At 33.9% G+C, this 13,981-nt stretch overlaps 1 protein-coding gene across 2 annotated transcripts; it reads right to left on the reverse strand.

The window, feature by feature from the left end:
* Window positions 1-1,788: 1,788 nt before the first annotated feature.
* On the reverse strand, window positions 1,789-6,835 carry LOC111287098 (ultraviolet-B receptor UVR8-like). 2 transcript variants are annotated; one of them, XM_022877328.2, is made up of 6 exons: window positions 6,558-6,835; window positions 5,346-5,760; window positions 4,898-5,247; window positions 4,414-4,815; window positions 3,647-4,031; window positions 1,789-2,269 (listed from the first exon to the last, which is right to left on the reverse strand). In XM_022877328.2, exons 2-6 carry the CDS (start codon window positions 5,568-5,570, stop codon window positions 2,027-2,029), a joined length of 1,605 nt encoding a protein of 534 aa, XP_022733063.1. In that variant the 5' UTR covers window positions 5,571-5,760; window positions 6,558-6,835; the 3' UTR covers window positions 1,789-2,026. The 2 variants fall into 2 exon arrangements, with proteins under 2 accessions (XP_022733063.1, XP_022733064.1); XM_022877329.2 differs by lacking the exon at window positions 6,558-6,835 and adding an exon at window positions 5,864-6,095.
* Window positions 6,836-13,981: the final 7,146 nt, after the last annotated feature.

Genomic DNA, 13,981 nt, shown 5'->3' on the forward strand with positions numbered 1-13,981 from the left:
TTTACTTGCAACTAAGAGGAAATTGGGCATTGAAGAGGTTCGAAGCCTGAGTAAAGTTGGTAGAAATCGATGCAGCTAAGGAATATCCCAGTTATTGGACCTTACGGCCTAATCCACAATTCACTATTTGGTAGGGCTCGGTACGGATGACAATAGCTAGAGTCAAGTCGATTTTTTATTCGTTTTAATTTGGATTCGACTGTTTAATATGTATATTCAATTTTAATATCAAATTTTTTTTTATATTTAATATGCATATTAATAAATTGTTGTCGTTCAATTTAAAATTAATTTAATAAGTTTAATTTAATATAATATTTATAAAATATTTAATATAAATAATATTTTATTAAATTAAGATATTAAATTAAATTATTAAATATATAAATATAATATTTTATTAATATAATATATATTAATATAAAATTAAATAAATAATAAAAAGAATATATTTTAAATATACTCCAATTGAGATGATGTTACCTAATATCTGACTTCAATTTGATTTCAATTTAAAAAAAAAATCCAATCCACTAACAATCCGACCATCAATTTAAAAAAAAAAATCAATTATATTAAATCTGAGCGGATCAAAATTTATCAAATATGAATCATCTTGCCATCCTACTAATCGGTGATCAAGCTCCGAAATGCTAAGTCTCGGAGTCGGTGCATGACTATACGAGAAATGGAATGGCCTAAACAGCAACCAGAGAGTTTGTATGTAGCTTAAACTAAAACAAATTTAAAGCCCACATTGAGGCCTAGATCACCAAGCTCAGTTCAGACTGCAGACTTCAAGAGCCAACTGGCTTCATAATGCTTGTGCTAGGCTTTCTGTCTGGATGAGTATCCAGACCAGCAAATCAAACAGGATAATGGGTAGTTTCAACGTGGACAAATGATTGAGAACCAAGTTCTTTTTATCTCATTTGTAAATTGTGACTCAGTAAATAAAAATGGTGGGACAATAATTTTTTTTTTAAACTCAAACGCCAATTTGGATAAAAAATTGAAGATATATACTTTTACAAAAATATTCATGGTAGAATGAACTGTTGAAAGATGAAAGAATAATGCTAAGGAGTATTTGGATGAGAGAAAATTAATTAGATAACTTAAAAATAATGATGACGGTGAAATATTCATATCATAAATTTTTGTTTTATTAAAAATTTATTTTAAATATATTAACAAAATATTCTATTTCTATTAATTTTTATTTAAAAATCATCAAATTTGAAAGTAAAATGACAATTCAATAAAATTAAAATACAATCACAAAATTCACATTCACCTAAAATATAAAGTGACAAATTTATCATTTATCTCAATTTTTTTTTTTTTGTTTTCAAATCTAAACCTTTTATTTTTAACGAAATAGAGTAAATATTAAAATTAATTTTCAATTACTCATAATTTTTTTTTATCATTTATCACTTTTCAATAAGCAAATATAAAATAATTGCAGAAGGCAGTGGGCCAATTTTAAACCTTTATGTTTTGGTAGGAAAAATTCACATCCCTTGATATTATTCTGAACTTACCATATAAAAGAGACCCTTCCAATGATTTTGCCACAAATCTTACAGGAAGAAGGGAGAAGTGGAACATTTCATTAGCTGTATGGAAGTTGGCCCTTTGATCAAGGCTCCATTTGGGAGCCCGACTGGAAGCCTCTCACTGCACCAGAGAGCGTGATTTATGACTGAACCTCCCAAATGGACCTCAAAAGTCTGAAACTGCTCCAGTGTCCATTGGCTATCAACTAAAACAGTTGAATATCAGTGGATTCAAGAATGCAATTCAACATAAATAAGTAATCAATGAACCTTAACAGATGTTTCAACTATTAACAACTTAAGGCCTATGTGCTAACTATTTTCTTGGGAAATCGACCATTTTTTTTTTTGTTTGTTTCTATTTACAAACTAAACAAGGAAATCTAAACACCAAATCCAGTGTGTGATTTGATAAGCTAAAGGATGACATGATGTAAGAGATGGGAGGGGAAACCATAGAATTCCTAATTGAGATCAATATCAACCCGTTCGGGGTTTCCCCTTTCTGTCTGATTGTTAACTAGCTCTATGCCTAGCTGACCTTTGTCTCCTGCACCAAATGCATAAAGCTTCCCTGATTCAGTGAGTGCAAATGTATGGGCATTCCAGTATATGGAGTTTGTAAGGCTGATCTGCAACACCCGTTCATTCACTTGCTTCAATGACGTTACCAGTTCTGGGCTCAACACATTAGCATGTCTGTTTTCCTGCCAGATAAACAATAAACCATAATGACTGGATGAACATATTTTGGTACAAAAGAAGCAGCAGTGTAGGAATAAGAGAAGGGGTTGCATATACTGGAATTTGAACCCTAGACTTATTAGATACCACCTCTTAAAGAGTAGCAATATGAACCAATTGAGCTAAGTTTTGGGTTACAAATAAATTTTTTTTTTTTTAACACTTTTGGTCACTCAATGAATTCATATGCCCCCTTATCATGTTCAAGGACAACATTGTTATACTAATATCAGTGTCCAATTAAAACTAGTATGTGCATGACAAGGACAATGCCAATTCTTCAAGGACAGCGGCTGACTTGATGAATCCACATCAGATGCTGTGGCTTCACTGCATCACTTCTTTTGAAATCTAGAACTTTCTAAAGTTGATCTCTCAAAACAACGTTAAGAGGAAGCGACATTGCATATCATAATGGTGTGTTTATTTCAGTATTTGGAAACAAACAGATCACACTCAATGGGGACAATAGGAAAAAGAAATGCTTCTCTACAGGTTAAACCATAAATGCCCTCCGAGGCATATGCAAGTGTTACGAGTCAAGACTTAAGCTCCGAATCTGCGTGGCTCCGGGACCCGAGCATCTACTCATCCGGCGTCTCAGATCAGCCTAACCGCCACGGTTCACACCTTTGTGAGGTATTGTCCGCTCTAACCCCTCTGTCTCATGGTTTTATTCTACAAAAAATACCTTATAAGGAAGAGATGGTGTGAACACTTTTATACCCCAGTAACCCTCTTATTATGTTCGATGTGAGATTCATGATTCTTCTTTAGGTCCGTGACATTCTCCCCCACCCAACCTCGTGATGCCCTCGCCACAGAGGCTAGTCACCCTGCCTACCTCCCTCGAGGAGCTTGACGTGAATCGAACGGTTTAGGGCTGACTCTGATACCACTTGTCACAGGTCGAGACTTAGGCTCCGAACCCGCGCGGCTCCGGAACTCGGGTATCCACTCATCCAGCGTCCCAGATCAGCCTAACCGCTACGATTCACACCCTTGTGAGATATTATCCGTTCTGACCGTCCTGGCCTCACGGTTTTATCCTATAAAAGGCACCTCACAAGGAAGAGATAGTGTGAACCCTTTTATATTCCAGTGACACTCCTATTATGTTCGATATGAGATTCAGGACTCTTCCTTAGGTCCGTGACATAAGTATATTACAAGAAACTACAAGGAACTACATAGAAAATGCATTGCAGCTTTGAAACTAATCTAAATGGTTAATATCATTTTCCTTCTCAAAAATTATTTCAGGAATCATCCAATGTGCATACTATTATTAGAAAATAGTGAAATAGTATGAAATATTAGAAGGGAAGGGAAGTTCAAACCTGTCCTTCAGCGGCAGTATTATGTCCTAAGCTAGCAGATTCCCCACAACCAAAAGAGTAAACAGCACCATCATCAGATACCACAAAGGTTGTATAGTCCCCTGTAGCAACATGAACAGCTTTGACCTTGCTTAATGCTTCTACCACCTTAGGAACTGATTCACACTCTTCATTTCCATGACCTAAGCACCCATAACGTCCCCAACCCCAGGTGCAAACCCTTCCATCCCGACCCACAACAGCTGCATGCCAAGCACCAGAAGCAACCACCATTGGCTGAAGGTTCAAAAGTTGAAATTGTTCAATTAATCGAGGGTACTTTTCATCAGTTCTTGACCCATGTCCAAGCTTTCCGCCCAAGCCACACCCGACAGAGTACACTGACCTAATGATTCCAAAAGAAGGGCACACCACTAAGTAATTATTCCTAAAACACATTCCAATGATCAAATAATGACATGTGCCTATATATGGAACAACAAGATGGATGTAGTTTGAGATTCTAGAAAAGACAAATACTATAAGAATTTCAGAATTCAGGACTGTCATTCATTATTTCAAAGATTTATGATGGTAAGTCATCAAACCTTTCTGAAAGCTAATTCAGATATGAGAGTTTTCCTAAAATATGGAAGGAAACAGAAGTATGCTTCTATTAGATGCCCTCTAATGTGAAGATGATTTTTAGTTTATGATAAGAACAGTTTGCATGCCAGTTTAAAAATAAATTTAAGGAGCCAGTTTAAAAGGCATTCGGATGAACTAACATGCCACTTGGTTGACAAGCTAGGCAAAGAAGGTAGCAATATCCAGCTGCAATTTGCACAACAGGTATGTTCTCTAATGCCCCCAAAAGAGGCCGGGGCTCCACATCATTTGGCTCAGTTTGGTGACCAAGCTTGCTATCCTTGCCCCAAGAGAATGTGTAAACTCTGCCCTCTCTGGACAAAACAGCTGAGAAAAAGTTTCCAATTGCAGCCTGCACCACAAATATGTCTTTCAAAGACTCAATAGGCTGCGGAGTTGAAACTAGTTTAGTTCCTTGAACCCCATATTCTGCTTCACCAAAGGAATCCTTTCCAAAGGCATAAACTCTCCCAGCATCACTAATCAGCATTGTCCTGCCAGCCCCAGCTGCTGCTTGGATAATTCGAATGCCTTGCAGAGATCTACAATATAATGGAGTTGCATTAACTCTTTGCATTTATACTTTTACAGAACCACGCATAAAGGGATAAAAATATTGGCAACCTTATTTGCTGAGGCCGCCAATCATCTTCAGTAGTGCCATGTCCTAACTGTCCGGAACTATTAGAGCCAAAAGAGTAAACTACTCCTTTTGATGTCACAGCAATGCTGTGACCAGGCCCTGCAATTGCCTGTGATTTCTCCCTCCTGCAACACGCTTCCCCAGATAGCAGAAACCTGAGGACCAATTTCCACGATCCCCCACATTTTTGCTTAAAACTTTGACGTTCTTCGTCAGTCATTGGCTTAAATATAGCTCTCTTTTGGCACATGTCAAGAGCAGCAAGCTCCGATATGGACAATTTATAATCAGGGGCAAAGTTTGCTGGCTGCCTAAAGAAGGAGCATGTTGCCTGGAACACATGTTTACAAAATCAAATCAGCCAACATTATCAATTCTAACACTCAAAAGGAGCTTCACTTTCAGAAAGTTAAGAAAAAACCCACTTGCCTCTAGTTTTGCAAGATCTTGAGGGTCCAAATTACACGCAGTAAGGACATGAAGAACAATAGAAGGATTGGCAGCTAAGGGGAATTCTCCAGGAGTGGAGTCCCCAAAGCAATGACGTACTTGTCGCTGAAATGTGGGTACAGGAGCAGCAACAATAGCAGTAATTGGTTGATCAGGTATGTTATGGTACTGAATAGTTGGGGTTCCGCTTGTTGTGGCATCCATGGGCACTGTCCAAGTTTTGCAGTGCCCAACCTTGGCAATGAGATGATATAAATTTCTGACAATGATGGGTACAATGATCCAAACTACTTCCTAAATACTAAAACTTTGTTGACTTATTGGTTCAATCTACAAGTGCCAACAATATCTACCTTAAATAATGGATTGATTCAGCAAACTTCAAGTCTCAAACCTACAAATAGAAAACGAAAAGAGATTCTCATAAAAACTCCTTATATCACAACAAGAAAAAAGAAAAACATTTTACACCACAAATCAAAGGGTATTTTTTAAACCACGTGAGCAACGTTATCCAATAGGAGAGGCTGAGAATGAGATGATCAAAGCCAAATATTTATGCAGAGTCCGATCATCCAATTATTTACACACAGCCGACAGAAATAGACCAGGTGGAATGATCCAAATTGTGAACGGAAAGCCAAAATGGCCAAGCACAGAGACACCAAAACGGCAAAAACTGTAGCAGAAAAGCTCGTATAGATGATCGAAAAACAGAAATTTTAAACCACGCAATTGAAGGAGGAAACGCCGAAAGAAGAAAACTTTGAAAACAAGAATACTATTCCTCCATGAAAAGCATATTCCACACTCAAAAGAAAACCCAGAAAAGCAAAGAATTCTAGGAGGAGACACTCAAGTTCACGTAAACTGCCTAAGAAAAGGTCAGATTGATCATTGACCTGATCAAAAATTAACCAGGCAAGCAAAATCAACATCCACCGATCAAAAAACAGGGGATATATTTTCTTGATAATAATCCATCTTATTGAGAAACCCAGATGATCAAAACCTTCAGATAATCAAAATTGACAAAGTACACTCGATCACGTAACCATCAGAAGCAGAAAAATGGAGAATCCAAAGAACAAAAAGAATAGAGCAAAATTACGTGTTTAATAACTTTTTTTTCTCTAATTCTATAATATGATAATTATAGATCAAGGCAGTATAACATAGAGATGAAATTACATATCAGAAAGACCCACGATTCCTCAAAATCCATCTGCATCCGTCAATAATTGAACAGAATTCCCACCCAAAAATAAGAAAACTGCAAAATTTTAGATCAAATTGGAAGAACAGGAAAGTGGGTATATCTAATCAGAGTCTCTGCTCTGTTTTATCTGAAGGGACTTGAGAAATGGATTGTGGTTGGGATTTTAGAAAGGAAATTTTTTTTTTGAAAAAAAGTAGAGAATTTCTTCTTTTTTTTTTTCTTTTTCAGCTTTATTGGTGTGTGATTTTTCAAAGAAAGAGGTGAAAGCCTCCCTTCTTCTCCATATCTATACGTTTTTCAAAGCGATGAGGTGTCTTTCTTGCTACACATTTCACCCCCATAAATTTATACTTCCTGAGACAATTTTTACACGTCAGTTTCCTGTAAACTATGGCAGCTGACCACAACCTTTGGTTCAACGAAATCTGAGGGGGTAAATTTTTTTCTCTCAAAGATGATAATTGATAAGAGAGCCGAAGAGGTGGTGAACAAAAACAGGGGACCCTTTTTTCTCTTTTGCTGTTAAATTGGAGTTACCATGAAGTTTCCAAGGTGAAAAATCGTTTGGCAAACCAAAACTTTGGAATTTTGCAAAGGTTTATGGTGCGAAAAGGACATGGACTTCTCTTATCAGTCTTGGTATTTTCTCTGGTTCACTTTCTGATTCATTTCTATGATATTTGGAAGCATCTAACTTTTGGAATTTTGGATAGTACTCTGCTACATACTGTTGTACCCCTTAACTTGTTGATCAGGCTTGGATTTAGAGTAAGTTTCAGGATTTCAGATTAACTATACAAGTAGAACTTTTCACATCAGAACAAAAAAAAAATGCTCATGAATCTTCAGATACTTATCAGCCAATTTTGACTTCTCCTATCATTTTGTCTTTCAAAACACTAGTATTATCAAGGCTACTAATTGGTGACATCAGGTCTAGACTCTGGGTCTGGTCTTAGCTCTTAATCAATTAGTATGGAACCCAGACTTCAACCATCAAGTACATTCTAACACCCACAGTGAAGTTATAAAAAACCTATTCCGCTAACCTTTCAAATAAGGTCTAAATTAAACAAAAATGGGTTTTGAACTTAAAGCCTGGTTAAACACTTTGAGTGGACCCTGGCATCAATGTGCCATGTGTTAGAAAAAAACCATACCTATCTTCATTAGCTGTCATTTGTTTGGGAAAAAAAATTTTCTCATGATGCTGCAACTTCCTTGAAAGGCAGATAAAATGAGTTTGATGTACTTGAATGCATGCCGTAAAAGAGAAGGACTTAATTTTTACCTAGTAATTCTTGCCAAATTTTTACTATGCAGACACAGGAAATTATTTCTCTTCCTTTCTTACTTTAGCTTGCTCAAAACAATAATAATACTAGTCAAACTTAGAAATCCGTTTACTCTTAATCAAGGAAAATAAAATATTAAATTTATTTGTTATTGATTTTTTTACTTGATATTATCAAAAGTTAACCTTTGGTTATTAAAATTAAAAATACAATATTCTAATATCAGATTTTACATTGATCTTTAATTTAGCATAAAATATTATAAAGCCAAAATACCTCACTAGGATTTATATATACTTAAGTGAAATCATTAGTGCTTCAAACAATAAACTAATAGGAGTTATATATTTATTCTTTAAATACTTCATCGAGCATCTTCTGTAAACATTATCACATCAGAAACCTGGATGGGGGAGAATATATGTGATCAAGTACTTGGCTGAAGATTACTGGTCTAGTTTTGTTTTAGTATTTGCCTGTTTGTAATACTAAAACAATGATGAGGGGTCAACCGGGTCAGCTTCATCATCCATTATTTGCAAGTTTTTTTTTTTTTTTAATAAAAATAAATAAGTTATGTTAAAAATATACTGCAACAATGTCTTCTTCTGAAAACCTTATCTTTACTTCTGTATGTACATGTGTAATATGTCCATGCAACAATTGCAAAGGAGCTGAATAAATTACTAATCTTTATAAATCCCTCTGACATTTTTTTAAGAAAAAATTTTTTTAATAAAAAAGCAGTTAAATTGGTGGTTAATCAATGAAGAGAAAGAAAATGGATTTGTGACATGCATGATGACAAAAATAAAACCCTGGATGCTCCATGATCAAAGGTCGGTTCTGATTGGAATGATCACTAGAGCTCACTATGGCATTACCAAAGGAATTTTCTTCTTTGGGTTTACCTCAAAGGATTCATGTGGATTTTTTGGCATTTATTTCCATTACTTGCAAATATATTCTTGTGATAATCAGAAAAATACGACCTAATCATATTACCAAAAATAAAATAAAATTGACGAACATTTGATTATCGGACAGCTATAATTTATTTATACATTTTGAATTATTGGGACAGAAAAAATCATAAACTTCCATTTTTTACAAGACATAATCAATTAATCAATTTTTTATTCATTAAAAAAGTCGTAATTTGAAGACAAAAAAAGAGATTGTAAATATCAAAATTTAAACATATATTTATTAAATATTACGTTTTAAAAATAATTATACGAATCAATTAAAATTATGTCTGAATTTATATTGTCAGTTTTATTGTCAGCTTTGAATAAAAGATACTATGCTGTTTTTCATAGAATTACATATTAGAAATTTGCAATTGTGACCGTTTAATAAACCCTGAAAGTGAAATGAGGGACCATTACCAAGCCTCAAGAAAATTGAATCTGAGACCTTCCTTGTCGTGCCTGTAAGTAGAACTTCCATGCAACTAAAAAGATGTGTAAAAATGTGCTCATCGTATACGCCAAGGCACCCAATTTCTTTTGATTTTCTGACCTCCTTTGTCGTCTTAAAAGTCTCCGGAGAAGGGCAATTGTATTCAGCATCGGTTGATTAAGCCTTTTTCAGTTTGAAGTTTAAGTGGGTCTTCGACCAAGCTCACAAAAAACCCGAGAACGTCCAATTGAGCAAGGGCACATGAACTATCCATAGATTTAGTTACAACAGGTACGTGGGAAACCTCTATGCTCAAGGACAAGGCCTACAAGTCTCGTCTCATTCAATGTTTGTTTTCTTCTTTTTTCGAGATTTCTTTGTAAGAAAAAGGTCATATGAATGAACTTATACAACACGTGCTAGTTCGAATGGAGCAACTCCAGCTGTCCTGCAATCAAATATATGAACTCGAGGGCTTTTACCAAGCAGTTGTCATTAGTAGCATTGTTTTTTGAATACTAATATCAAATTATTCAAACATGCGTGCGCATAGAAAATTGCAAAAACCGAACTTTTATTTATTATTAAACTTGTACAGAATAATCATTTGAACGAATCAGTCATGTTTGAGCTCTTACAAGTTACAAAAGGTATAATGTGAAACCTCCAAAATCTTATGTTGTCCTGTATTTTGCTTGTTGAGCTGTTTCTGCAAAAGAGTCACGTACAAACCAGATATCACCAAAGGGCAACATACCCTCCATCTAGAGAAATGCCATCAAGCCCAAAGACACTCGATTTCGATCATATTAATAATGGTTGATGAGCTTCACAGACTCTCGATGGTGCCAGGAGTATCATTCTTCTCCCTGCATCCAATTTAACAGGCAAATCAACTCGTCCTCTCGCTTTTGATTGACTTGAGATCCTGACTTCATCACTACCATGTTTCTCCTTTTTCTGTCACGCCCTCCTGTCTTCCTGCATGTATTCTTCAGAATATTTGTTTTCTATAGCGGCTGTACTAGTGCATACTTCAAAACCGTTTCCTAAGATACAGTGAATTTCGAAATAATTAGATAACTTATTAAAAAATATTTAATGAAAATGAACAATGATTAACAATAAAAATAACAAAAAAGGTCTTTTCTCGTATCCAGCTCTTCCACTTAAGATTTATGCTAAAAGACGTGTAAATGTGAATCCTATCCTATGTTCAATCAATAAAGCAAGGATGGGAGAGTGGAAGGATAAGGCAGTTCACACCCATTACAAAACAATGAAACGAAAAGAATAATAACAATTAGGGTGAGGAGGCTATTATATTCAATTGTGAACTCTGATCTGGATATAGAAGATCCAAGAAGGAGACACAATTGAGGGATGAACCCAAAATACCGTAAAATTATGATTCAAGTTGATTGAACATGCATTGATAGCAGAATACAAGTCACATTCAACTGGAGACCTAAACATTAGATTGCCCCAGCTATTAACATACTTTAACTGCATTTTTTTCCTGAATAACTAAATTCTAAGGTTTCTCCATAAGAAACAAAATTTTGTGACCAACTTGCAATTCAGCAGCCAAGAACTTTTAGTAATTTTCATTCTATCAGAAGGAAATAGCAAACAAGATTCAAGAATTTTAGTGAATCAACAGCTTTATACCTTCTCTAGATGTTCCAAAGATTCACTGTTCTTGCTAAACGAGGAAGCCTTCTTTTGATCTTCCTTTAGGTCCTCACTAGAGAGGTCACCATTCACAACTCCTACATTGGAGGAACCTTGGCCTGCCACAATTTGACGTGAAAAAACTAAAAAATAAAACTATGCAAAGAATTAAGAGTAAAACTGAATGTATATTAAAAATTTACTTTTATGAATTAATTCAAGCACCTTAAGTTTATATACAACTAATTGATGGGTAAATTAAGAAATTAAAATTTCTTAAAATTGATCATATAATTGAGGAATTGTCTATCATAATTTTTTATTCTTAATTCTAGAGATTTTATAGATACAAATATAAATATTATAGATTACAATATTATAACCAGGTGCAAATAAATGTTTTTTCACACTCTCTTTCAAGTTGGTGAATAGGTTTTTTTCATTCCCGACTTGAAAATAAATTCCTGAAATGTTGCATTACCGAGACTTGTAGTCAACACATCTATAAGTTAACCCTTGCTTGATACATACGGTGTATAAATCAACCCACTGTCTAGTTTCTCTTTTATGAAGTGTCGGTCTACTATAATGTGTTTTGTTCTATTATGTTACATAGGATTGTGTGCAATACTTATTGCAAACTTGTTATCACAATAAAGTCTCATTTGTCCATCTCATTTGATCTTCAATATTCTAAGATAATTTTCAACCAAAGTAATTCACAAATTCCTTGAGCTATTACTCTAAACTCTATTCCAACATCTTGCTATCACATTATGTTTTTTACTCTTCTAAGTTACAAGATTAACACCTAAAAAAGTGCAGTAACTGGAGGTAAATCTTTTATCAGTTACCAAACTTGCATAATCCACATATGTATATGCCTTTAGAACTAATCCTAATTTTTTTTATCAAGATATCTCACGTAAGATTAGCCCTCAAATAGCGTAACACAAGGTAGACAGCTTATAGGTGCACTTTTTTAGGGCTATGCATAAATTAACTTATCACGCTTACAGCATATATTATATTAAGTCTGGAATGTAAGAGATAAAGAAGTTTTCCAACTAATCTCCAGTACATCTCTTTATCTATATCAGTATCTTCATTAGTTTCTCTAAGTTTATGATTAGAATCTATAGAGGTATTTGCAAGTTTACATTCGAGCTTTCTAATTTTCTTCAAAAGATCACATATTTCTGTTGTGAGATGAAAATATCATTCCGTGAGTGAGCTACTTCAATTCTTAGGAAGTACTTCAATCTTTCTATCTCTTTGATATCAAATTCTCAGGTCAAACATTGTTTTAGAGATTCTCACTCATTTTCATCATTTTCAGTTATAATTTTATCATCAACATACATTAATAAAACTATTACTCTCCCTAAATTTGAGTGCTTGATAAATAGTGTATGATCTCTTTTACTCTGCTTATACCCAATTACTAGCATCATTTTGACAAATCTCCTGAACTAAGCCCTAGGAAACTATTTAAAGCCATATAAAATTTTTTTTCAACTTACAACCTTTGTTTACTTCTAGATGACCTTTAAATCCCTATAGGACCTTCATATATATTTTTCTTTTCCAAATCACCATGTAGAAAAACATTATTTACATTAAACTATTGAAGCTACCAATTGTAATTTACAGCCAAAGAAACAAAATGCTAACTATATTCATCTTGGCAACTGGAGTAACAGTTTTCTGATAATCCACTCCATAAGTTTGAGTATAGTCCTTAGCCAACAACCTGACTTTATACCTTTCAATAATACTATCTATCTTGTATTTACAGTGAAAATCCATTTAAACCCAACTCGATTTTTTCCTTTGAGCAACTTTACAAGTTCTCATGTCTTATTTTTCTCTAATGCCTTTATTTCATTTTTCATGACTTGCCTCCATTTTTCACTAGATAATGTCTTGGATAATGTAATTAGAATATAAATAGTATTTAGGCTCCTAAGAAATTTTTGTGAAATGGTGAAAATTTTTCAAATGACACAAAATTTGAAATTTGGTGTAGTGAATGCTTATTATACTCTCTAGTTCCTTTCTTAATGGCAATAGGTAGATCATAATAACTAGTTATAGTTTTAGAAGATTCATGTTCATTTTAAAAAATAGAGTCAAAGACTGTAATTACCTCACTTTCAAACTTAGGATCAGGTTCTTTAACTTGCACTAGTTTAGGAGCTGGAACTTTCCTTCTTAAGTATATCTGTAATTTTTTCATAAAATCAAGAATAATATTATCCTTTGTCATATTTTTTATGTTTGAAATGTGTTTAGATTCAAATTCAATATTTGACTTGGACTCAGAAGAAACATGTTTAGACTCAGAAAAATTAATGAGTGAAAATGTTAAAGAGGAAAAGTAAATTTAGATTCAAAAAAATTAATGAGTGAAAATATTAAAGAGGAATACAAGTTAAGCAAAAAGAAGTCTTTATCTTTATCTTTTATGAATGATGCTCCCCTTAAAGATAAGATTGAGTAAAAAATGATTTATTTTCTTCAAAAGTAACATCTACAAACACATAAAATTTTCTAATAGGATGATGATAGCATTTATACCCTTTTTGAGTTGAGGAATACTCTACAAAAATGTATTTAACTGTTCTAAGATCTAACTTTTCCTTATTACTACTGTGAACATAAACAAATGATGTACAACCAAATATCTTAGGTGTGAGATTATTTGTGGTATTAAAATTGGGATAGAATTATGATAGTAGTTTTATAGAAGTTTTAAATCTAAAAACCCTTGAAGGTAACTTATTTATAATGTATATAGCAGTAAGAACAATTTTCCCCCATTATGATTTGGGTATGTTTGCTTTAAAAAATAAAGCTTAAGTTGTGGTTAGTAAATGGTCGTTTTTTTTTTTTTTTTGCCACTCCTTTCTTCTGAAGAGTATTAACATAAGATGACTCATGGATAATTTTTTTTTTTTTGCAATAGGCAAATAAACTCTAGTTGAAATAGTCACTTGTATTATCAAACCTAAGTCTCTTGA

This window comes from Durio zibethinus, chromosome 4, assembly GCF_047325235.1.
Source record: "Durio zibethinus cultivar Kanyao isolate XHJ-2024 chromosome 4, ASM4732523v1, whole genome shotgun sequence".
Classification (NCBI taxonomy): Eukaryota; Viridiplantae; Streptophyta; class Magnoliopsida; order Malvales; family Malvaceae; genus Durio; species Durio zibethinus.